Genomic DNA, 24,536 nt, shown 5'->3' with positions numbered 1-24,536 from the left:
GCCGGGCGTGGTGGCTCATGCCTGTAATCCCAGCACTTTGGGAGGCCAGGGTGGGCGGATCACGAGGTCAGGAGTTCAAGACCAGCCTGACGAACATGGTGAAACCCCGTCTCTACTAAAAATAGAAAAATTAGCCAGGCATGGTGGCACACAGCTGTAATCCCAGTTACTCAGGAGGCTGAGGCAGGAGAACTGCTTGAACCTGGGAAGAGGAGGTTGCAGTGAGCCAAGATCGCACGATTGCACTCCAGCCTGGGCAACAGAGAGACTCTTGTCTCAAAAAAAAAAAAAAAAAAATTATCAGCATGTCAGTTCAGGTTTAGTTAGAATATTGCTGTCATAGATGTCTTAAGAAATTTAATGTTTTATATTATTTTCCACTAGGAAACCACCCCTACTCCTAATCCCCCGACTACGGAAGAGGAGAAAACGGAATCTAATCAGGAGGTTGCTAACCCAGAACACTATATTAAACATCCTCTACAGAACAGGTAAGCTTTCTGACACTTAGGTTTTCTGAGTTAGGCCACAAGGTAAATGGTGAATAGGGCAAGTTTGAAGGCAAAGTTAGATTATGAGACTAGTTTTAGATATGCTAAGGTTGAGGGTTCTGTTTTCATTTGGATGATCCATGACCAGCAGACAGTTTCATGTGTGAGTCTTGAGTTCAAAAGGAACTATGTGAGAGATTAGTTTGAAAAGTATTGGTCATAATGGAAGCCACATTAGTAAATGAGTTCCCTTAAGGAGAAGTGCACTTGACTCGTGACAAAGACCTGGGATACTAGCATCACATAGAGGGCTTTTGTTGAAGAAGAATACCTATGAAGGATGGACATACAAAGACAGTGGTGGTTGCCCAGCATGGTGGTTCTCACCTATAAACCCAGCACTTTAGGAGGTGGAGGCGGGCGGATCACCTGAGGTCAGGAGTTTGAGACCAACCTGGCCAACATGGTGAAACCCCGTCTCTACTAAAAATACAAAAATTAGCTGGGCGTGGTGGCAGGCGCCTGTAATCCCAGCTGCTTGGGAGGCTGAGGTGAGATAATTGCTTGAACCCAGGAGGTGCAGGTTGCAGTGAACCAAGATCGCGCTCCATCTCACACACACAAAAAAGACAGTGGTGGTCATGGAAACCAAGAAGGTGGTTTGTTCTAAGATAGGGTGTAAGTTCATAGCACATGCTAAAAAGGTCAAATGAAGCAAGGTGTCAAAATATCCATTGATTTGAACACTTTTGTAAAAGTCCCTACTGACTTAGGACAAAGTGTTTTAGTGTAGTTCCATAAAACATGGAAAAAAAGATTAGGGCAGTTTGAAGAGTGAATAGGAGATATACAGATGTATAGAGGAAGAACAGGTGACTTGAAGCTGGACTGAGAATGAGAAAGGAGAGCCAGGGAATGTGGAGTTTGAAGATTGGTTGGTTTGTAACTGAGAGACGAGAGGAAAAGGGTACAGATTAAAATTAGTTAAGTTTTCATAGTTAACAGTGTAGCAGGCAATTGAGTATTAGTTTATTATATGGCTTTTCCCAACTCTTCCCACTCCTTTCCAGTAGATTTGTTTTTATTTATTTTCTGGGGTATGTGAGAATTAACTTGAGTTCACTGAATGCTGATGGTGGGAAGAAAATGGCAGTTTAGAAACATTGTAACAATGTAGAGGAAAGTAAATTGGACTTAACTTCTAAGGTTCTTTCAATTCATTTCCTTGTCTTTTTTTTTTTATTTACTTTTTTTAGGGCAGACCATTCACTCTCTACTTAAAAGAGTCCATAAATCTATTTATAATTTAGTTTCATTTATTAAAATTTTTTTTATGATCTTAATTTTTTAAAAATGTTTCCTTTATTCGTCATGGAAGACCTAGTGAAATAAATAGTTCAAATATGCTGTATGCAGTTTTCTCATAGGAGACCCTTTGGTTCAGTATTTCCTCTAATGAGGAACAAATCAGTTTTTTAGACAATGGAGATTGTCAGCTAGTGGGATATCAAAGGTCAAACAGTCTATAAAGGATAAAATCCTTCCTCAAGAAAGCAATGTACCACATGTATTAGGTTGAACAATTCATTAGTGGCAGTTTTATATAGTTTAACCTAATAGTAGCACCAAAAGCCACATTTTTTTTTTTTCACTTTTTTTCAGTGATATAAAACAAACTCTGTATATCTTCTAGCTGTCTGTGAACCCAGTTCTTGGTGTCACTCTTATTGTGGGGAGAAGTAAAACAAGGCGTATATCCCTCACAGCTTGAATGGAGTCTAAGAAGGGATTCTTAAGTGTCCTCATCAGTTTGGAAAACAAACAAAAAAAAGTTTAAAGCTTAAAATGAAATCCCTGGGGACTTCAGTTTCTCTATAAATTCTACTTTTTGTGTAAAATAGCAAGTATCATTTGGAAAAGTACTATGTTTTATGGCTCCAATGTTGGCAGTTTTCTTATTATTCACTTCTTGCGTTTTACTTTTCTTTACTCCCCAGAGCAGTCAATGTTAAATTTGATTTGTATTCCAGAAGTATTAAATGCACATATGTATACTTTTTAATACAAATGTCTATACGGTTGACTTTTCTGTTTGTATGTGCAGATTATACCTCATAGTTTTAAACTGCCGTCTTTTATTATATTCATATACAGCCATGTATTTTATTAGGCTTACATTAATGGCTGTATAGATTTTTCTTTTTACACACAGTGCTGTAATTTACATACTTATATACTTGTGCACTTGTGTGAATATATTTATAGGGTAAAATTTTAGATCTCCTAGAACAAAGATTACCCTTTAACAACTTTTGCGCAGATACTGTTGCATTATTCTGCTTTATTGACTTAGACTTAATAGTTTGAGAGTTCCTGGTTTCTACGTCCTTGCCAACTTGTGTGATTAGTCTTTTAAGTTGTTGCCAATCAGGTCAGTCCCAGTCTGATTTGGGAAAACAATTTCAGTATTTTCAATTTTGCATTTTAAAATTTAAGTTTCAAAATATTTTCATATTGATGATTTGTGGTTTTTATCTAAGGACAGATTATTCAGTTCTTCTATTTTTTTTTTTTTAATTTGGATTATCTCTTTTTCCCCTACTTTCAAGCTAACAAGTTATGGAATATCTTTTCCAAGTTTATTTCCAAGCATTTTGTATTACCGTGCTAACTCACCCAAGGCAGGGAAGTTGGAGGAGTATTAAGTCGGAAACTGTCCAAATCATTTGTCTTCTAACATTGACTGTGGAATTACAGGGGTTTTTTTTTTTAGAGGTCTTTAGTTTTCATGTAGGCAAATACTGCTTTTCCTCAGTGGCTTCTGGGTTTCATATCAATTTTAGGAAAACTACCACACAATTAAGCTTTTTTTTTTTTTTTTTTTTAACTTTTTAATAGTTGCATAGTAGTCACTTGCATGGATGTACGATATTTTATTTAAATCAGCAGTACTCAAATATTTGGTCTCACAATCCCTTTACACTCTTAAATTATTGAGGACTCTACAGAACTTTATGTGAGGTTTTTATCTATTGTTATTTACTACATTTTTACAGTAAATAATGCTAAGGTGTTTTTTCACATTTAAAAATGAATATATAATTTTACCTGAAAAACTTGAGAAATGTAAAATTATTCGTTTAGAAAATTTATCCCATGTTAACATAAATGACATTTTATAATGAAAATAATTATTTGAACTAAAAAATATATAATAGAAAGAATGGCATTTTTGCCATCTTTTTTTTGTTTTGTTTTGGTTTTGGTTTTGGTTTTTTGAGACAGAGTCTTGCCCTGTTGCCCAGGCTGGAGTGCAGTGACACCATTGCGGCTCACTGCCACCTCCACCTCCCGGGTTCAAGTGATTCTTCTGCCTCAACCTCCCGAGTAGCCAGAACCACAGGCGCGTGCTACCACGCCCGGCTAATTTTTATAGTTTTTAGTAGAGATGGGGTTTCACCATGTTGGCCAGGCTGATCTTGAACTCCTGACCTTGTGATCCACCTGCCTCGGCCTCCCAAAGTGCCGGGATTACAGGCGTGAGCCACCGCGCCCAGCCACATTTTTGCCATCTTAGAAGTCAACTGGATTTTCATAGCTGTTTCTGCCTTCAGTCTGTGGAGTTAAGGTGTTTCATTGGAAGTATAAGAAGACAGTACAGCCTCACACAGGTATTTGGTTGGAAAAGGGAGAATAGTTTTTAAAAGCCTTTAAAAATAATTGTTGATATTATCCTTTGATACACTACTAGGTGTCTTCCCCCTCCCCTTTTTTCCTAGGACACATGCTCAAGAGATACTGGGTTTCTTAGAGATTAGTTGAAACGTGGAATCTGAAACCATATCCAAGAATTTGTTTCTACTTTGTTACATTAAAATCCATTGGTCTGTCTCACATCTGGAATGGATCTCTTACCTGTGTAAGATTTTTAACATCATACATTGCTTATTTGGAAAATAATTTTTCAGTGAGTTACGCAGATCTTCCAAATGTTGACACATTTTCTTATATAGTATCAAACAATAATAATTCATTAACATTACCTCTAAACTCATTAAGCATCTTTGGCACCTGCCACCATGCCCATCTAATTTTTGTATTTTTAGTAGAGACAGGGTTTCACCCTGGTGGCGAGGCTGGTCTTGAACTCCTGACCTCAGGTGATCCGCCCACCTCAGCCTTCCAAAGTGCTAGGATTGTAGGTGTTGAGCCACCGTGCCCAGCCCAAAGGCATTCTTATATGAAACTCACATTATTAGTACTGTGAGAGTTGGTAGTAATAAATGTACAGTGACTACTCGTATAGTTTTGTGTCACTGTCTTGGTTCTTGCTAAAGCACCAGCAGATTTAACTACTGTTGCTTTTGCACCATTAGTGCAAATGTGAATACTGAAAAGCAAAGTGACTTCTTAGCATTATTATGAAAATGGATCTTAGGGCCTCCTGCCTGTCTGCAAACCACATTTTGAGAAGTGCTGATTTAAATAATTCGTTGTTGATAAGCACTTAGGATGTTTTCACATTTTCCAAAACTAAAAATGTCATTTGTTTGTTTTTGGAGACAGGGTCTCACTCTGTCACCCAGGCTGGGGTGGTGTAATCTCAGCTCACTGCAGCCTTGACCTTCTGTGCTCAAGCCATCTTTCCACCCCAGGAATGCATCACCACCCATTTTAGTATATTTTGTAGAGTTGGAGTTTTGCTATTTCCCAGCTGGCCTTGAACTCCTAGACTCAAACAATTCATCCACCTTGGCCTCACAGAATGCTGGGATTATAGGCATGAGCCAACATGCCTGGACTTTTTTTTTTTTCTTTTTTTCTTTGAAGAGACATGGTCCCTTTCTGTTGCCCAGACTGGGGAGCAGTGGCATGATAATAGCTCACTGTAGCCTCAAATGACCCATTTCTGGGCTCAAATGACCTTCCTGCATCAGCCTTCTAAGTAGCTAGGTCCATAAGTGTGCACCACCATGCCTGGCTCAGATTTTTTTTTTTTTTTTCTTTTTTGGAGAGATGCGGGGTCTTGCTATGTTGCTCAGGCTGTTCTCAAACTCCTCACCTCAAGCAGTCCTCTCCCCTTCCCCTTCCTTGACAGGGTCTTGCTCTGTCACTCACGTTGAAGTCCAGTGGCATGATCATAGCTCACTGCAACCTCAAACTCTTGGGCTCAAGCAATCCTCCCGCCTTGGCCTCCTGGGTAGCTGGGACTATAGACACTTGCCATCATGCCTAGCTAATTTTTGTTTTTTTGAGACGGAGCCTTTCTCTGTCACCAGGCTGGAGTGCAGTGGTACGATCTCGGCTCACTGCAACCTCCGTCTCCCAGATTCAAGCGATTCTCCTGCCTCAGCCTCCCGGGTAGCTGGGACTACAGGTGCGTGCCACCACGCCCAGCTAATTTTTATATTTGTAGTAGAGATGGGGTTTCACCATGTTGGCCAAGATGGTCTCCATCTCTTGACCTCATGATCCACCCACCTTGGCCTCCCAAAGTGCTGGGATTACAGGCGTGAGCTGCCGCACCTGGCCTATGCCTGGCTAATTTTTTAAATGTCTGGTAGAGGCGATCTCTCATTATGTTGCCCAGGCTGGTCTTGAGCTCCTGGGCTCAAGTGTTCTTCCTGCCTCAGCCTTCTAGAGTGCTGTTATTGCAGGTGTGAGCCACCTCGCCTGGCCTCGTAGATCTTTATGTGTTTAAATGGCTGAGTGCAGAGTTTTTTTGTTTTGGAATTTATTTTTAAAAATCCAGAGTGTAGTACTTGACCTCGTTGGGGGTTTTCTTGCATTTTCTTTTTCTTTTTTATTGATAATGGGGTGGCAGTTGCTGACAAATTATCAAGTACATGTTGAAATGCATCTCATTTTTCTGTCTAGGTGAGGTTACCGAGTATTAATTATGGGATTATGAAATATATATTCAATTTGGAAGGCTCTTCAGACAACATTTGTGTTGATGAGAAAATGAAATTTCCCTTTGACTTTCCTTTGGTATTGTAATCAGAATATTCAGTTTAATTCTTCTAAAGGAGAATGATCTTGGCAGTCATCTTGGGATAAAGTGTAACTTTAATGTTCCATGAGTTTATCTTCAAGGCATTAGAGAAAATATTATACAGGCATACCTCATTTTACTGTGCTTCACAAATCATGCCTTTTCTATAAATTGAGGGTTTGTGGAAATCCTGTGTCAAGCAGTTCTGTTAATGTCATGTTTCCAATGGTATGTGCTCACTTGGTGTCTCTGTCACATTTTGGTAATTCTCACGGTATTTCAAACTTTATTGTATCTGTTATAATCTGTGATCGGTGATCTTTGATATTGCTATTGTAACTGTTTTGGGGTGCCATGAATATTGGCCATATAAGACGGCCAACTTAATTGATAAATGTTGTATGTGTTCTGAATGCTCCACTGACTGGCCATTCCCATCTCCTTGTCCTTGGGTCTACCTATTCCCTGAGACACAACAATATTGAAATTAAGCCAATTAATAGCCCTACAATGGCCCCTACATGTTACAGTGAAAGGAAGAGTTGCATGTCTCTCACTTTAAATCAAAAGCTAGAAATGATTACGCTTACGAGGAAGACATGTCAAAAGCCAACACAGGCCAAAAGCTAGGCCTCATGCACCAAATAAGTTAGCCAGGTTGTAAAAGCAAAGGAAAAATTCTTGAAGGAAATCAAAAGTTCTGCTCCAGCAAACATATGAATGATAAGAAAACAAAACAGCCTCATTGCTGATGCGGAGAAAGTTCAAGTGGTCTGGGTAGTAAATACAACCAGCTACAACATTCCCTTAATCCATAGCAAGGCCCTAACTCTGTTCAACATTATGAAGGCTGAGAGAGGTGGGGATGCTGCAGAATAAAAGTTGAAAGCTAACAGAGGTCAGTATAAGATTTAAGGAAAGAAGTCACCCCCATAAAAGTACAAGGTGAAGCAGCGAGGGCTGATGTAGAGATTGCAGCAAATTATCCAGATCTAGCTAAGGTAATTGATGAAGGAAGTTTACACTAAAAACAGATTTTCAGTGTAAACAAAACAACCTTCTACTGGAAGAAGATGCCATCTAGGACTTTGCTAGCTAGAGAGAAGTCAGTGCCTAGCTTCAAACTACAAAGGACAGGCTGATTCTTGTTAGGGGATCTTGCAGCTGATGACTTTTAAGTTGAAGCCAGTGCTCATTTGCTATTCCCAAAATCCTAAGAATCCTTAAGAATGATGCTAAATCCATTCTGCCCATGCTCTGGAAATGGAGCAGCAAAGCCTGGATGACAGTGCATCGATTTATAGCATGGTTTACTGAATACTTTAAGCCTACTGTTGAAACCTACTGCCCAGAAAAAAGTTTCCTTTCAAAATATCACTGCTCATTGATGATGCACCTAGTCACCCAAGAGCTCTGACGGAGATGAATTGTTTTCATGCCTCTTAACACAGCGTACTTTCTGCAGCCTGTGGAGCAGCAAAGAGGAATTTTGACTTTCAAGCCTTATTATTTATTAATAAGAACTATATTTCATAAGGCTATAAATGCTGTAGATAGTGATGACTTTGATGGATTTGAACAAAGTAAATTGAAAAACTTCCAAAAGGATTCAGCATTCTGAATGTCATTAAGAACATTCATGATTCATGGAAGGTCAGAACATCAGCATGAACAAGACTTATTCCAGCCTCTATTGATGACTTTGAAGGGTTCGAAGAAGTCACTGTGGATGTGGTGCAGAGAGCGAGAGATGTACAGTAAGAAATGGAGCCTGAAGATGTTACTGAATTGCTGCAGTCTCATGAGAAAACTTGAATGGATAAGGAGTTGCTTCTTATGGGTGAGCAGAAAAAAAGGTTTTTTGAGATGGAATCTATTCCTGGTGAAGATGCTGTGAACATTGTTGAAATGACAACAAAGGATTTAGAATATTACGTAAACCGAATTGATAAAGCAACTGCGGGGTTTGGGAGGATTGACTCCAATTTTGAAAGAAATTCTACTGTGTAAAATGCTTACAAACAACATTGCATGCTACAGAGAAATCTTTTGTGAAATGAAGTCAATCAGTGTGACAAACTTCATTGTTGTCTTAAGAAATTGCCACAGCCACCCCAATCTTCAGCAATCACTACTCTGATCAGTCAGCAGCAATCAACAAGGGAAGACCCTCCATCAGCAAGAAGATTACCACTCTCTGTAGGCTCAGATGATCATTAGCATTTTTAGCAATAGAATTTTTAATTAAGGTATGTACTTTTTGTTTTTTAGACATAATGCTATTTCAGACATAATGTAGACTATAGTGTTAACATAACTTTTATATGCACTGGGAAACCAAAAAATTTGTGTGACTCTCCATAAAGATAGTTCCTTTATTGTGATACTCACTTTATTATGATGATCTAGAACTGAACTCACAATATATCCAAGGTATGCCTCTATATATAATGTTAGGTATATATAAGCTATTATATATTATGTAGGAATAAAACTATTTTAAGAGAAGTATCTACAGATATATTAAAACTAGTATACATTGTTTCAGTACATATCTATGCAGCATTACTCAATCTTTACTATTTTCCCAGTTAGGTGTTTGATTAAATATAGAGTCACATTTAATAGTTTCCCCACTCCTGGCACTCTCGTTTCTTCTTGGCTAATTTGTTCCTCTGAGAAATATCAGCCATCCTGTTTCTTGCCTTCTTTTTTTTTTTTTTTTTTTTTTTTGGAGACAGTTTCCCTCTGTTGCCCTGGCTGGAGTGCTGTGGGGCACAACCTCGACTCATGGCAATCTCTGCTTCTTGAATTCAAGTGATTCTTGTGCCTCAGCTTCATGAGTAGCTGGAATTACAGGCATATACCACAATGCCTGGCTAAATTTTTTTTGTATTTTTAGTGGAGACCAGGTTTCACCATGTTGGCTAGGCTGGTCTCGAACTTCTGACCTCACGTGATCCGCCCACCTCAGCCTCCCAAAGTGTTGGGATTACCTGTTTGAGCCACCGTGCCTGGCCCCTTGCCTTCTTTTATAGTTTAAGTGTTTCTGCTGTGTGTTTTTTTTTTTTGAAATGGAGTTTCACTCTTGTTTCCCAGGCTGGAGTGCAGTGGCGCGATCTCAGCTCACCACAGCCTCCTGCCTGAGCCTCCCAGGTAGCTGAGGTTACAGGCATGTACCACCATGCCTGGCTAGTTTTGTATTTTTCGTCGAGACAGGGTTTCTCCATGTTGGTCAGGCTGGTCTTGAACTCCCAACCTTAGGTGATTCACCCACCTCAGCCTCCCAAAGTGCTGGGATTACAGGTGTGAGCCACCCACGCCCAGCTCTGCCGTGTTTTTCTTAAATAATTGTGCTTGCTTATCTCTGTCATAGCACTTAGCACACTGTAGTTGTCTCTCTGCCTCATCTCTATGAATTCCATTGAGTGATGAGTTTCAGTGTGTCTTGGGTCCCTAGGTATAGCAGAGAATCTGTTATGTAGTAGACATAAAATACATATTTTTTAAATGAAAGAAATGGAGAACTCTCATTATTTGCCACTGTAATAACAACCAGCATTTTACTTTTTTTTTCCTAAATTTTTGTGGTAAACATAAAATTTACTGTGTTAACTATTTGTAAGTGTACAGTTCAATTAATGTTAAGTACTTTCTGCAACCAATTATTGTACAACTAATCTCCAGAACTCTTGTTCATCTTCCAAAAATCTGTAAACTCTGTAACCCTAAACTCCCTTCTCCTTGGTTAGTGGCAATCACCATTCTTTTTGTTTCTGTGAATTTGACTTCTTATCCCTCATAAAAGTGGAATCATATAGTATTTATCTTTTTTTCTGGAGAGAGGCTGGCTTATTCACTTAATGTCCTTAGCTTCCCCTCGTGTTTTATCAAGTGTTAGAATTTCCTTCATCAGGGCTTTTTAGTATTCCATGGTGTATATATATACATTTTTCATTCATCTGTTGATGAACAGTTGGGTTGCTTCTACCTTCTGACTGTTGTGAATAATGTTGCTTTTAACATGGGGATGCAGCTACCATTTTTTGACACTGACTTTTTATTTTTAGATGGGCACTCTGGTTTTTTAAAAATGATAAAAGCAAAACTTGGCAAGCAAACCTGCGGCTGATCTCTAAGTTTGATACTGTTGAAGACTTTTGGGCGTAAGTAACCATTTGTTTTAGTATGTTGGTTTTTTTATTAGTTGTGTAGTTTATTTTTAAGTCGAATTCACAAAATGAAGTGTGAGGTAAACAGTTAATGAATGTTCGTCTATTTTTTTATCTCCTCACAAAAGTTTGAACTGGTGATTATGTTTTGTTAGTTTTACAAAGCTTCAATCTTGTCATCCCTTAGCCCTGATTATTCTGTTTCTTGTCCTGAGATATCCTTAGCTCAAGAATCCTTTGTTGCCCTTAGAACTTTTGACAACTAGTTGCAACTTGTTCCTCTCTTGGTTGCCAAGGTAAATTTGCCTCATAACTGGGTATTCCAGTGCATTGTTGGGTTCTCATTTCTGCAAACTGTTTTCAGTGCAACATCTGGAATTTCCTGTACCAGAGATTTTACGATATCAAAGGTTGCAGTGTTCAGAATTCAGAGTTTGTCAAGGGAATGCCAGTATCTATCATGATACTTTATTCATTTCATTATACTTTGATCAACCTCAAGAAGAATAGTTGAAATATTTTTGAAATTTTGTTTCTGTATAAGCAGAAAGTTAAGAATTGGGATCATCAACTTTTGCATGACCTCAAAACAAAATTTAAGGCTGGGCTCAGTGACTCATGCCTGTAATACTAATACTTTGTGATGCTGAGGCAGGAAGATCACTTGCGGCCAGGAGTTCAAGACCAGCCTGGTCAACATGAGTCCCTGTTTCTCTATAAAATAAATAAAATTAAAAATTTTAAAGTCTGTTTCAAGAAGTTTTGATTATTGATTCTCTTAAAAACAAAGTTAATCCAGTGTGTCAAATTTACTTGGAGAATGAGTAGGGAGGTACTATGTGAGACCCTGAAAGGCAAAACTTTTTAATAAGTGCTTTAAATTACCTAGCAGTTATTTAAATATTCTAACTTGTACATCTTTTTTTAGGATCATATACATGCCGAATTAGTGATGCTACTCTTATGTTTTAATGTAACTCCCTCAAGATATTCTGCTCATACAAAGGAATAGATTGTGGTATAAAATTTATACATATATACATACATCTTCAACAGCAGAAACATTTTTGTCTGTATTTCCAGTGCTTGACTTCTAATAGGTATTTTGTATTCATTTGTGTTGCTGAAAAAAGCAAAGCATACAGTTAAAACTATAAACTTTGAGAGTATTTGAGAACATTCATTTGAGAGTAAACTTTGAGAGTATTTATTTTTTATTAAAAGCATTACACTTAATAGTAACTACATTTAAGGCCTAATAATTTATAAGTGTCTAGTTGTCTAGTTAAACTAGGGTTATTCTTTGCCCATCATCAAAACATCAAGTAGTTTTTCTTCTCTAATTGTGTTTATTCAGAACTCTTAAATAACTCTTCTGCACCAAAAAAAGCTCATCATTCTCCTACAGAGGAAAAGGAAGCCTTGAGCCACGTTCCCCAGTCAGATTTGCATTTATCTAGTTTGTTTGGCTTTTACCAGTTTACGTAATTGTACCAATTAGAACAGTGCCTCCACGCTTCAGTTATGTGTAGTCAGTGTCATTGCATAGTAGATTTTTATACCATAATTTAGAGATATGAAGGATTTTTCAATGTTCTGTAAATGTGTGGGCCACTTCCTAATTTCTGGCTTTTCTAGCAAATTTATTACAAATAACCATTGAGTCCCTCTGTATTTATCCAGACTGCATAGTCTTAGGATTCTGTTTAGGTGTGCCATTATAAATTCTCATTATGGACTTGAGAGACCTTTGAGCACCACGAAAGAGAAAGGAGGCGGCAAAAAGAAAAATATTTTATTGAAGTTCGTTCCCACTATATCCATTTATTTTATGAAATTAGTAGTGCTAATTTTATAGTCACTTAGTATGCAGGCTTTTTTTGTTGCCTAGGGGAGGCTGTCATAGATGATGTAGTTGGGAGTTACAATGAGGTGTAGTGACTCACAAACCTTATGTGATCTTAGGTTGTCTCACCTAAACTATTATTTGTGTGTTATACTATGGAATTTCATTTAGAGAATGCCAACTTCTGTCTTAAATCTTTTTTTTTTTTTTTTTGAGATGGAGTCTAGCTCTGTCACCAGGCTGGAGTGCAATGGGGCAATCTCGGCTCACTGCAACCTCCACCTCCCAGGTTCAAGCGATTTTTCTGCCTCAGCCTCCCGAGTAGCTGGGATTACAGGCGCATGCCATCACGCCCGGTTAATTTTTGTATTTTTGGTAGAGATGGGGTTTCATCATGTTGGTCAGGCTGGTCTGGAACTCCTGACCCCGTGATCCGCCTGCCCCAGCCTCCCAAAGTGCTGGGATTACAGGTGTGAGCCACTGCGCCCGGCCCTTAAATCTTTTCCTGAAATATTCCTAGATGGGGTTAATATAGCACCAGGAGAACCAGACTAAGGATAATAGAATTATCCATGGTCTGTAGACACAGCTAAGTTCATTATTTCTGCCATCTAATATTGGAGACAGGCAAAAGATTCTTAAGAGTTGCCAATTTTTTAATCAATTTTGCTGTAAAAGACTACAGGAGATCAAATGGTCTAAGCCTCCTGCCTTCAGGCAAGCAACTAAGTCACTGCAAATGTTATTCTGCTATTTTGATATTTGGGAAATAGTTTAGAAATACAGACTGCAGGGTTCTATCTCATATTTAGGTGATTATAATCCCAAGAGGTAGGGCTTGGAACTATATTTATTTATTTATTTATTTTTCTAAAATCATTTTTAAAATGATTATTATGTTGACTAACCAGTGACAATTTGTGGTGTTTGGGAACCATTGATCTATTTTACTCTTGGATACCCTCTAGGATAATAATCAACTGTTTCAGTCATGCAATCCTGATGGTCAGGAAGTTCATCTTTTCTGTTATTATTTTTTTTATGTTTGTGAAAAAACTGTTGATTAACTTCAGAAATTACTTCATCTACTTAAAGCCACCTTATACCTCTCTTCTCAGTTTCTTATATATATACATATGTATGCACTGAGTTAACTAACATATAAAATATATTTTTGTCAGAGCAGTCACTAGAAATTTTTTGAAAATTATACCTTTCATCTAAAGTTGATTATTTAACTGCTTTTAAGATCTGTTTTGTCCATTTTAGAAATTGACTCCTTAGAAACAAGTAAACATGAACTTTTATCTGTTTATTTTCATCATATGTTCTAAATGTATATATATGTAAGCACCTGAACTCTATATTACATGTTCTGTGTTTTTAATTGTTACTTTCTTTTACCTAGTCTGTACAACCATATCCAGTTGTCTAGTAATTTAATGCCTGGCTGTGACTACTCACTTTTTAAGGTATGCTTAATTGGTGATTTTATATATTTATTATAGGACTGGGCCATTTGGTATTCATTAAGAAATCTTGCCATAAACTTAGGAGTACTTGATAGTGTGAAGAACAGGCTGATAATTTAATTGGCTGTAGTATGCTTTAGTATCAATATATCTTACTCTATTTGTTTATAAAAATTGAGAGAGAGTTATTCTGTGGGCACATACTGAGATTGATTTTGATGAGAGCTTTGATTTTCCAGTCTACTCCTTTATATATTTGAGCAGACTAAGTTTATCAAGCATTCTTAACCTTAGGAGCCATGGGTCTTTGGAATACTTATTATTGGGCTTTGTCAGGTGGTAGGGGGACGGGACATTCATTAACTGAAACTGCATAGTTTTTGCATGTATTTTCTAGGTATAGAAATGTACAGAGCTTCTAAAACATGTTTGCTACTCAGAAAGTTTAAGAACCTTCAAATTAAGTGAAACTCAAGATTTGATAGCTAATAAGTGACAAAGTCAGGACTCTAATTCTGCAATGTCATGCTTCTGGCTTTAAGTCTTATGCACTTTTTAAAAACTGCATCAATGGCAGTTTTATGGGCAATAAAGTAAGAAGTTGACAGTGTTGTTGCTTACTGTTTTTAATGATTATCTCTCAAAGTCAAGGTAACAATATTGTGTAATACTGTTGTCTTCTAACCCTGTAGGATGGTATTGAGCCTATGTGGGAAGATGAGAAAAACAAACGGGGAGGACGATGGCTAATTACATTGAACAAACAGCAGAGACGAAGTGACCTTGATCGCTTTTGGCTAGAGACAGTAAGGTTTTAAAAGTATAAAGCAGTTTTAGAGGTAGTTTGGGAATACTGAAACTTAAGATATGTTATGTTTTACATTTGTTACTTAATTTAAGAGAAGGATGCCCAACACTAGAAAATCAGGGTCAGTAATTGTTTTCATTCTGTCATGTGACTCCTGTTTATAGTACAGTGAAACATCCTACCACATTATAAGTCAGATATTTTAAGTGATTGGCAGTGTGACTCTCACCACAATAAGCTCACTGTGGTCATTTCATTAACTTCGAAATTACAGAACCTTACATTTTATATGATTGAAGTTTTTGCAACCCTCTTACAGCATTGCTATATGTATACTAAACTTTTAAATATTTATGTTTTTAGAGTAAGGGTCTTGCTCTGTTGCCCAGGCTGGAGTGCGGATATTTATTTATATGACTCACTTCAGCCTCACCCTCTGGGTTCAAGTGATGCTCCCACTTCAGCCTCTTAAGTAGCTGGAACTACAGGTGCATGCCACAATGGCTAGCTAATTTTCTAAATTTTTTCCTAGAGGTGGGATCTTGCCGTGTTGCCTAGGTTGGTCTCAAACTCCTGGCCTCAAGTGATCCTCCCATTCAGCCTCCCAGAGTGCTGGAATTACAGGTGTGAGTCACTGTGCCTGTCCCACTAAACTTTTTAGATCAGTGAAGCAAACAATAAAATTGTTGTGTACTACCATTCAACCTACATGTTGTGATATTAACTGGAACTTTTGGCTTTACAAGACAAATTAAATATGAGATAATAGGCATTTTCTGTCAACAGAGGTTCCAAACCCCAAGCTTATAGGAGCGGGGTTTGTAGTCTCTTTTGTGTCCCTAGCACTTGAAACCGTGCCTGGTTTATAGTTAGCACTTGTTGAGTTAATCACTTTAAATATTTGAATAAGTGACTATTGTTTTTTTAGAGACAGGGTCTTGCTCTGTTGCCCAGGCTAGAGCGTAGTGGGGCCATCATAGCTCACTGTAGCCTCCTGGGTTCAAGCAATCATCCTGCCTTAGCCTCTCAAGTAGCTGTGACTACAGGTGCATGCCAGCACACACAGCTAATGAATGAATGACTTTTTAAGAAGAAAATTCTGTTTTTGAGGGTGAAGATCATCAGCAAATATCATTTTGGAATTTCACATTAAAAAGTCAGGATATTTCCATTTTTCAGTTAAAAAAAATGTTCTGGAGATGGATGGTAGTAGTGATGGTTGTACAACAATGTTGAATGTATTAACGCCACTGAACTGTACACTTAAAAGTGGTTAAAATGGTAAATTTTATGTTATTTGTGTTTTACCACAATTAAGAAACCCGTTAGGGCTGGGCTCACACCTGAAATCTCAACACTTCAGGAGGCCAAGGCAGGCATTTCACTTAAACTCAGGAGTTCAAGACCAACTTGGGCAACGTGGCAAAACCCTGTCTCTACAAAAAATACAAAAATTTACTGGGTATGGTGACATGTCCCTGTGTGTATGCCCAGCTACTCAAGAGGCTGAGGTGGGAGGATCATTTGAGCCCAGGAGGTTGAGGCTGCAGTGAGCTGTGATGGTCCCATTGCACTCCAGCCAGGGTAACAGAGCAAGACGCTGTCTCAAAAAACAACAACAAAAAACCAAACCATTAACAAATATTCAGAAAAAATAAGAACAAGAAGAAATTAACCATGAATAGCTATTTTTGTTATTCTTTGTTTGCTCGTAAATATAAGCAGCAGCAGAGCAAATGAATATTAATAAAATCAGCTTTTATGTCTGCCACGATATTAACTGCCAAATTTGCTGAAAAAGGTGAAGACAACTGTTAATGATTTGATAGTAAATAAATGAATGGGTATTTAAGAGTCAGGATAGATCTATATATGCAAATAAAATTTACACATTTAAAAAATTAATTAGATTTAAAAATTGTCTTTAGTTATCTACGCGAATATAGAAGAGAAATTTGCAGTGTAATAAGCTTGTTTATAATCTATTAAACGTAATTTGGGATTTTCTTTTAAGCTGCTGTGCCTTATTGGAGAATCTTTTGATGACTACAGTGATGATGTATGTGGCGCTGTTGTTAATGTTAGAGCTAAAGGTGATAAGATAGCAATATGGACTACTGAATGTGAAAACAGAGAAGCTGTTACACATATAGGGTAAGTTTTGCTCTTTGCATACTTATTTTACAATATTAGGATGGCTAAAACCAGAAGTTACTTTATTTGTAGCTTTAGAAATACTTTGTAGATCCTGTTTTCCTTGTATTGTTTTCGGAACACTTTTATAATTTTGAACGGCTCAATTGGTGCACAACGTCTTGTTCATATATATCTAATCTATATCTATATAGATATCGATATAGATGTTTTGGAGGGTTTTTTCACAGCTATTTATATATTTAGAGACACAGTCTCACTCTGTTGTCCAGGGTGTAGTACAGTGGCATGATCTAGGCTCACTGCAACCGCTGACTCCCGGGTTCAAGTGATTCTTATGTCTCAGCCTCCCAAGTAGCTGAGAATACAGGCGTGTGCCACCATGCTCAGGTAATTTTTGTATTTTTAGTAGAGACCAGGTTTTGCCATGTTGGCCAGGCTGGTCTTTTAACTCTTGGCCTCAAGTGATCCATCCACCTCGGCCTCCCAAAGTGCTGGCATTACAGGCATGGGCCATTGCGCCTGACCTTGTTCATGTTTTTTATTTCTGTAAAATTGCTTTTTCTTAGCAGTGAAGTATATAACCACTAGAACACTCTGCTTTGGCATGTAGCATTTTTTATTCATTCACAAATGAGAATGTATTATTTCCTACTTTGAAAGTGCTGTTTGAAAAAAAGTACTACTTTGAAAAGAGCTAATGTATGCTCATAATAAATAATTCAGTGATTATTGGCAAATAGTGTATGTGTATTTAAAGCATGTGTGTTTACTACATATAATTTTCATTAAAATTTAACATACTTTGGCTTTTGTTCGATGTTTAAAACCCACATGTAGGGTTTTATTAAACCTTTTTTTGTAAATTTTATTCTTTGCAAAAATGGCTTTTTTTTGTTTTTTTTTTTTTTTTTTGAAGCAGGGTCTCACTGTGTTATTTAGGCAAGAGTGCAGTGGTGCAGTCACGGCTCACTGCAGCCTCAACCTCCTGGGCTCAGGTGATCCTCCCACCTCAGCCACCCAATTAGCTGGAACTCAGGTGTGTACAACCACACCTGGCTATTCTCTTGTATTTTTTGTAGAGAAGAGGTTTTGCCATGTTGCCGAGACTGGTTGTGAACTCCTGGACTTGATCAAACCACCTCAGCCTTTCAAAGTGCTGAGATTACAGGCATGAGCCACCATGCTAAACCAGCTGGCATTTCTAACTAGGATTTCTTTTTACCTCAATTATATTAGTAATATTTGACGCTGGGCGCGGTGGCTCATACCTGTAATCCCAGCACTTTGGGAGGCCAAGGCAGGCAGATCACGAGATCGGGAGATCGAGACCATCCTGGCTAATACGGTGAAACCCCGTCTCTACTGAAAATACAAAAAAAAAACATTAGCTGGGCATGGTGGCGGGTGCCTGTAGTCCCAGCTACTCGGGAGGCTGAGGCAGGAGAATGGCGTGAACCTGGGAGGCGGAGCTTGCAGTGAGCCAAGATTGGGCCACTGCATTCCAGCCTGGGAGACAGAGTGAGACACCGTCTCACCAAAAAAAAAAAAAAAAAAAAAAATATGTTAAAATTAAGTGCTGGTCAGTCAGTGGTCACAAAATGTTTGGTTTGTCCCTTTGTGATTTTTCAAATATTATTAATTTTTCTTTTTAAAATTAATTTTTGAGACAGAGTCACACTCCGTTGCCCAGGCCAGGGTGCAGTATTGTGATCTCGGCTCACTGCAACCTCCACCTCTTGGGTTCAAGTGATTCTCTTGCCTCAGCCTCCTGAATAGCTGGGACCAGAAGCCTGAGCCACTACAGTAGTTTTTGTGGAGACAGGGTTTCGCCATGTTGGCCAGACTGGTGTCAAACTCCTGTGCTCAAGTGATCCACCTGCCTCAGCCTTCCAAAGTGCTGGGATTTCAGGTGTGATCCACTGCTCTCAGCCATGTAAATTTCTCTGTGAACATAATTTATTTCTGGGTCAAAAGGTATAGGGATTTTCTACATTTCATGCTATATGGGGTTCCATAAGAGAAAGGAGTTGATTTGTCATCTTATTTTAATGTTTCTGCCAGCATCAAAACCTAATTTTGGAGGACTTACTTTTTTTAAAAAAAAAAAACAAGAGTTAGATTAATTAAGAATTTTTTTCCTATGGAAGTTTTTTATTTTTGTCACTATTAAATGTTTTTGAGTCTATATTAAGACTTCAGATTTTCAAACAAAGATTTTCTTTTTTTAACCGTTCCAATTTGCATGACTCAATGGTCATGGCTTTTGGTATTTTTAATAATTAAGTATAATTGAAAGGAATGCATTGTATTATAATGCAAATTTGATAATTATCACTTTAGTTACCATAAAATTACTTTTTAATGCCTTATTTTAGGGGGAAGGTAGTAAATCTCCTGGAAGGTATTAAAAAAAACTATCCTAGTATCGTGTTGGAGGATTTAACTCCATTAATATGTTTATTCCTTTATTTTTATTTGATTTTGCTTATTTTTCAATATTTACTATTTTTTCTTAAAGATTCAGATTTTTAAGGTGACTTATGAAGTTTTCTGTGATCTTTCTTTGAAACCTTGTCAGCTTTATCTCATATTCACTTTACTTACAAGCCATAGTCACACAGCCTGATTTTTATTTCTCAGCTTTCAGATGTGCTCATTATCTTAACATTATCCTTTTGACCTTGTGATATTTAAAGGGGAAGACTTCTCTAATTTTGTAGATGAGATTAGAATCTCCTTGTTATTACAGCCCTTGTATTTACTCTTTGGCACTCATGACAAGTGCCATTTTATTCTTGCTGTAGAGTCATGTCTTATTTGAAAATTAGGTTGTAAAGTTAGTATGTAAAGCAGAAATTACTTTCTCCCTTGAAGTGTTTCATTTTAATCTCCCTCAAAGTGTTTAGTTTTTGTTTGTGCAATCTTATAACAGGTATGGTAAATATAATTTGTGTAGTAATATACAATATTTGCTAGGGTTCAGACGTGAAATGTAGCATTTTAGATCAAAGAATGAAAATAAACATGTTTGTTATACAGATTTCTGTTTTAAGTATGCATGTAATACAGGTCCGTCATATGTATTTGTGATTTTGTGTTTACTAGACTATAAATACAGTGAGCTCAGGGACTGTCCTTGCTTTGTTCACTATTGATTTAGTAATAATTATAGTATCATAATAAATAACAGTATAATAATATAGTAATGCTCCTGTAATTTAGTAATAATAAACCCGACTGGCTCTCAATATTTTAAAAGTAATTATCCAAGAATATCGCAAAAATGAAAAGTAAATTATGCTAAAAGGAAAAGGGTGTATAATTTCCTATTGTACTCTCATCTATATTTTTTAATACAAAGACTAGTAACCCTAAAATTTTGAATTTATTTACTTCTTATGAGTAAAAACTAATGGCTACTTTTTTCTTCTTTTTTTTCTTCTAGGAGGGTATACAAGGAAAGGTTAGGACTTCCTCCAAAGATAGTGATTGGTTATCAGTCCCACGCAGACACAGCTACTAAGAGCGGCTCCACCACTAAAAATAGGTTTGTTGTTTAAGAAGACACCTTCTGAGTATTCTCATAGGAGACTGCGTCAAGCAATCGAGATTTGGGAGCTGAACCAAAGCCTCTTCAAAAAGCAGAGTGGACTGCATTTAAATTTGATTTCCATCTAAATGTTACTAAGATATAAGAGAAGTCTCATTCGCCTTTGTCTTGTACTTCTGTGTTCACTTTTTTTTTTTTTTTTTTTTTTTTTTTTTTTTGGCTAAAGTTTCCACTATCCCAATCAAAGAATTACAGTACACATCCCCAGAATCCATAAATGTGTTCCTGGCCCACTCTGTAATACTTCAGTAGAATTACCATTAATTACATACAGATTTTACCTATCCACAATAGTCAAAAAACAACTTGGCATTACTATACTTTACAGGAAAGAAAATTCTGTTGTTCCATTGTATGCAGGAGCATATTTGCTGGTTTGAAAGATTATGATGCATACAGTTTTCTAGCAATTTTCTTTGTTTTTACAGCATTGTCTTTGCTGTACTACCTATCCACAATAGTCAAAAGACAACTTGGCATTACTGTACTTTACAGGAAAGAAAATTCTGTTGTTCCATTGTATGCAGGAGCATATTTTGCTGGTTTGAAAGATTATGATGCATACAGTTTTCTAGCAATTTTCTTTGTTTCTTTTTACAGCATTGTCTTTGCTGTACTCTTGCTGATGGCTGCTAGATTTTAATTTATTTGTTTCCCTACTTGATAATATTAGTGATTCTGATTTCAGTTTTTCATTTGTTTTGCTTTTGTTTTTTTCCTCATGTAACATTGGTGAAGGATTCAGGAATATGACACAAAGGTGGAATAAACATTAATTTTGTGCATTCTTTGGTAATTTTTTTTGGTTTTTGTAACTACAAAGCTTTGCTACAAATTTATGCATTTCATTCAAATCAGTGATCTATGTTTGTGTGATTTCCTAAACATAATTGTGGATTATAAAAAATGTAACATCATAATTACATTCCTAACTAGAATTAGTATGTCTGTTTTTGTATCTTTATGCTGTATTTTAACACTTTGTATTACTTAGGTTATTTTGCTTTGGTTAAAAATGGCTCAAGTAGAAAAGCAGTCCCATTCATATTAAGACAGTGTACAAAACTGTAAATAAAATGTGTACAGTGAATTGTCTTTTAGACAACTAGATTTGTCCTTTTATTTCTCCATCTTTATAGAAGGAATTTGTACTTCTTATTGCAAGGCAGTCTCTATATTATGTCTTCTTTTGTGGTGTCTTCCATGTGAACAGCATAAGTTTGGAGCACTAGTTTGATTATTATGTTTATTACAATTTTTAATAAATTGAATAGGTAGTATATATATGGAATTAAATTGATGTGGCTATCTTTGTTTTTTATAAAGTAAGGCACAGTCCTTCAGTCTTAGGTAAATAATGTACTCTCTTAATATGTTAATACTCATGAGAATTGGGATCTGATGCATCACCATTTGATTGGTAGCAACAGTGGTTGTAAAACTTGGTTGCTGAATTGAGTTGTTTTTATGTAAGTGTCAAAATGATAGTGTAGGGAAAGTACAGGTGGTGGGAACATAATGCATTAAGAATTTTGTTAGTGTTGCAATCTAAATAGAATGGAATAAACAGGTATTAAGACATATTTATAGTGGTAAATTGTTGTAGTATGGTATTCTGTAAACTTGAAAACTTGATCTACTCTTTGTAGGTATCATTTGAAAGCAAACTTGAAAATGTTTTGTACATAGTACATACTTGTATAGTCCTGTGAAATGAAGTATGGCTATCAGACCAAAGGATAAGCCAAACTGTAGGTAGCAGAATGGAAATTATTAGTTTGAGAGGAAAATTTTGTCTTTTAATGGTGATTATGACTTAATCATTTTAAAACTGATAAACTTGACAAAAACCCTGTATGAAATAAACATGAAATTAATAGCACTGATTTCATTGTAAAATTTTAAAGCAGTTTAAAGGGTACCACAGGTTGTCACAGTACTCTCAATGCCACAAACACCTCTTGTTCAGTATTCTAGAAATACTGAATCTTCTGTGTTTATTATTATTATAATCTCAGCATACTGTATGTAATATCTGCTAGTTAAACTTGGGGAATTGGTTAAGCTGACTTACTGTCTACATTAATATGTATAGTTTTGAGTACTTCAAGAGTTTGCTTAAAAGTGATGCTGTTAGTGGTATGTTGGCAATGGGTGGGACCGAAGTGGTGTATCTATTATAAGTTAATGATCTATTTTCTTAATTCTAAAATGAAGTCCAATTTTAAGAAACATCAGCTTTTAGGTGCAAAGGAGGAATAACACATTAAATGTATACAGTTCTAAATTTTTGAAATAACTGATTTGTAGCATTTGATTATTGTTATTAGCATTTTAGAATCATGATTTTAAACCTTTTTCCTAGGGACAAGAAAGGATAATAAATTACTCTGAATCACTTTTGGCAGTTGCCACTTAAATAGTACAGTGATTTGCAACTTTTATAACTTTATTAGCACCTTCTCTACATATAAAATTAGGCTATATGTTATTTTCCAACTTACTCTTTTCTCTCTGTGTAACAGGATATTATAAATAGATTAAATAGATAATTTTTCTTTTCTTTTCTTTTCTTTTCTTTTCTTTTCTTTTCTTTTTTTTTTTTGGACCGAGTCTTGCTCTCTCACCCAGGCAGGAGTGCAGTGGCGCTATCTCAGCTTACTGCAATCTCCTCCTGGGTTCACACCATTCTCCTGCCTCAGCCTCCCGAGTGGCTGGGACTACAGGCGCCCGCACCACGCCTGGCCAAATTTTTTTGTATTTTTAGTAGAGACAGGGTTTCACTGTGTTAGCCAGGTCTTGATCTCCTGACCTGGTGATTCGCCCGCTTTGGCCTCCCGAAGTGCTGGGATTACAGGCGTGAGCCACCGCACCCGGCCCAAATAGATGTATTTTCATAATAGAGAATTGAAATAAGCTTTAACGGGCAAATAGCAGTTTATTGTAGGAATGTGATGTTTCATTTAATGAATTTAATGTTTATTATCCCAATTCTACAGAAGGATTTAATACATACTATGCAATTAAATAATTATAACACTTACATAGTAATAATTTATGTGCCAGACAGTAGTTTAGTCACTTTACATGCACATTAACCTGCAGAATAATCTTTTGAGATGTAGGTGCTGTTACTGAGAATTTAAGTAACTTTTGCTTGTAAATTGCAAAGGGTGAATTTGAATTCTGGAAATTTGGTTCCAGAGACAATAATTACATAACATTTTCTCCATAGGGTACAGCTTAACAGGCTATAGTAAAATCACCTCAGCTTGTTATAGGTCGGGCAGACAAACATTTCTCCATTTTACTTCCTTTGGTAATGAGTCTAGTAATAGATGGAAATTTTCCCTAGATTCACTGTGTGTTAGTCAGTTGGGGAAGTTTGGAGGCAAAGGTACAGGAGTTTACAGTAGATAGTGTTAGTAAATATAGTCACATGCTATGTAAGGAAGTTTTGGTCAGCAGCAGACCACATATAGGATTGTGGGCCAGTAACATTGTAACACTATTTTTACTGTACCTTTTCTATGTTATGTTTAGATACACAAATAGCATTATGGAGTATTCAGTATGGTAACATGCTATACAGGTTTGTAGCCTAGGAGCAATATTTGACTGTTCCACGAAGCCTATATTTGTGGTAGGTTATACCATTCAGGTTTGTGTATGTACACAATGATATCACCTAATGACCCATTTCTCAAAACCTATTCCCATCATTAATCAATGCATGGTCATGTTTTCATATACATTTTAAGCTTCTGTATTTTAATCTAATATAAATGGGAAAATAAGGCAAAATGTTCAAACTAATAGGCATTGAGATTCTTAAATGCTAAAGTTGCATTCAAAAGGATAATTTTAGGCGTTGTGACAAAGCAGTGTTGTATTTTAAAGTTAATGACAAGGCTATGCACCTTTTATCTCTAATTGTTTCTTACAGAATGTTTTTATTGTTGAGTAGTAAAACAATATCAGATCC

The 24,536-nt window shown here is 36.7% G+C and overlaps 1 protein-coding gene across 1 annotated transcript; it reads left to right on the top strand.

Annotated features, from left to right (window-relative positions):
* Positions 1 to 383: 383 nt before the first annotated feature.
* On the top strand, positions 384 to 20,662 carry EIF4E (eukaryotic translation initiation factor 4E; the record flags this gene model as incomplete). The annotated part of the gene is given in 6 exon segments (NM_001266219.2): positions 384 to 491; positions 10,557 to 10,652; positions 13,913 to 13,976; positions 14,669 to 14,782; positions 16,799 to 16,938; positions 20,387 to 20,662. Coding segments are annotated over 6 exon segments (637 nt in total), but the record flags the coding sequence as incomplete, so codon positions are not given.
* Between the last annotated feature and the right edge of the window lie 3,874 nt (positions 20,663 to 24,536).

The sequence above is a fragment of the Macaca mulatta genome, chromosome 5 (genome assembly GCF_049350105.2).
Source record: "Macaca mulatta isolate MMU2019108-1 chromosome 5, T2T-MMU8v2.0, whole genome shotgun sequence".
NCBI lineage: Eukaryota > Metazoa > Chordata > Mammalia > Primates > Cercopithecidae > Macaca > Macaca mulatta.
This window is presented reverse-complemented; position numbering and strand designations above follow the sequence as displayed.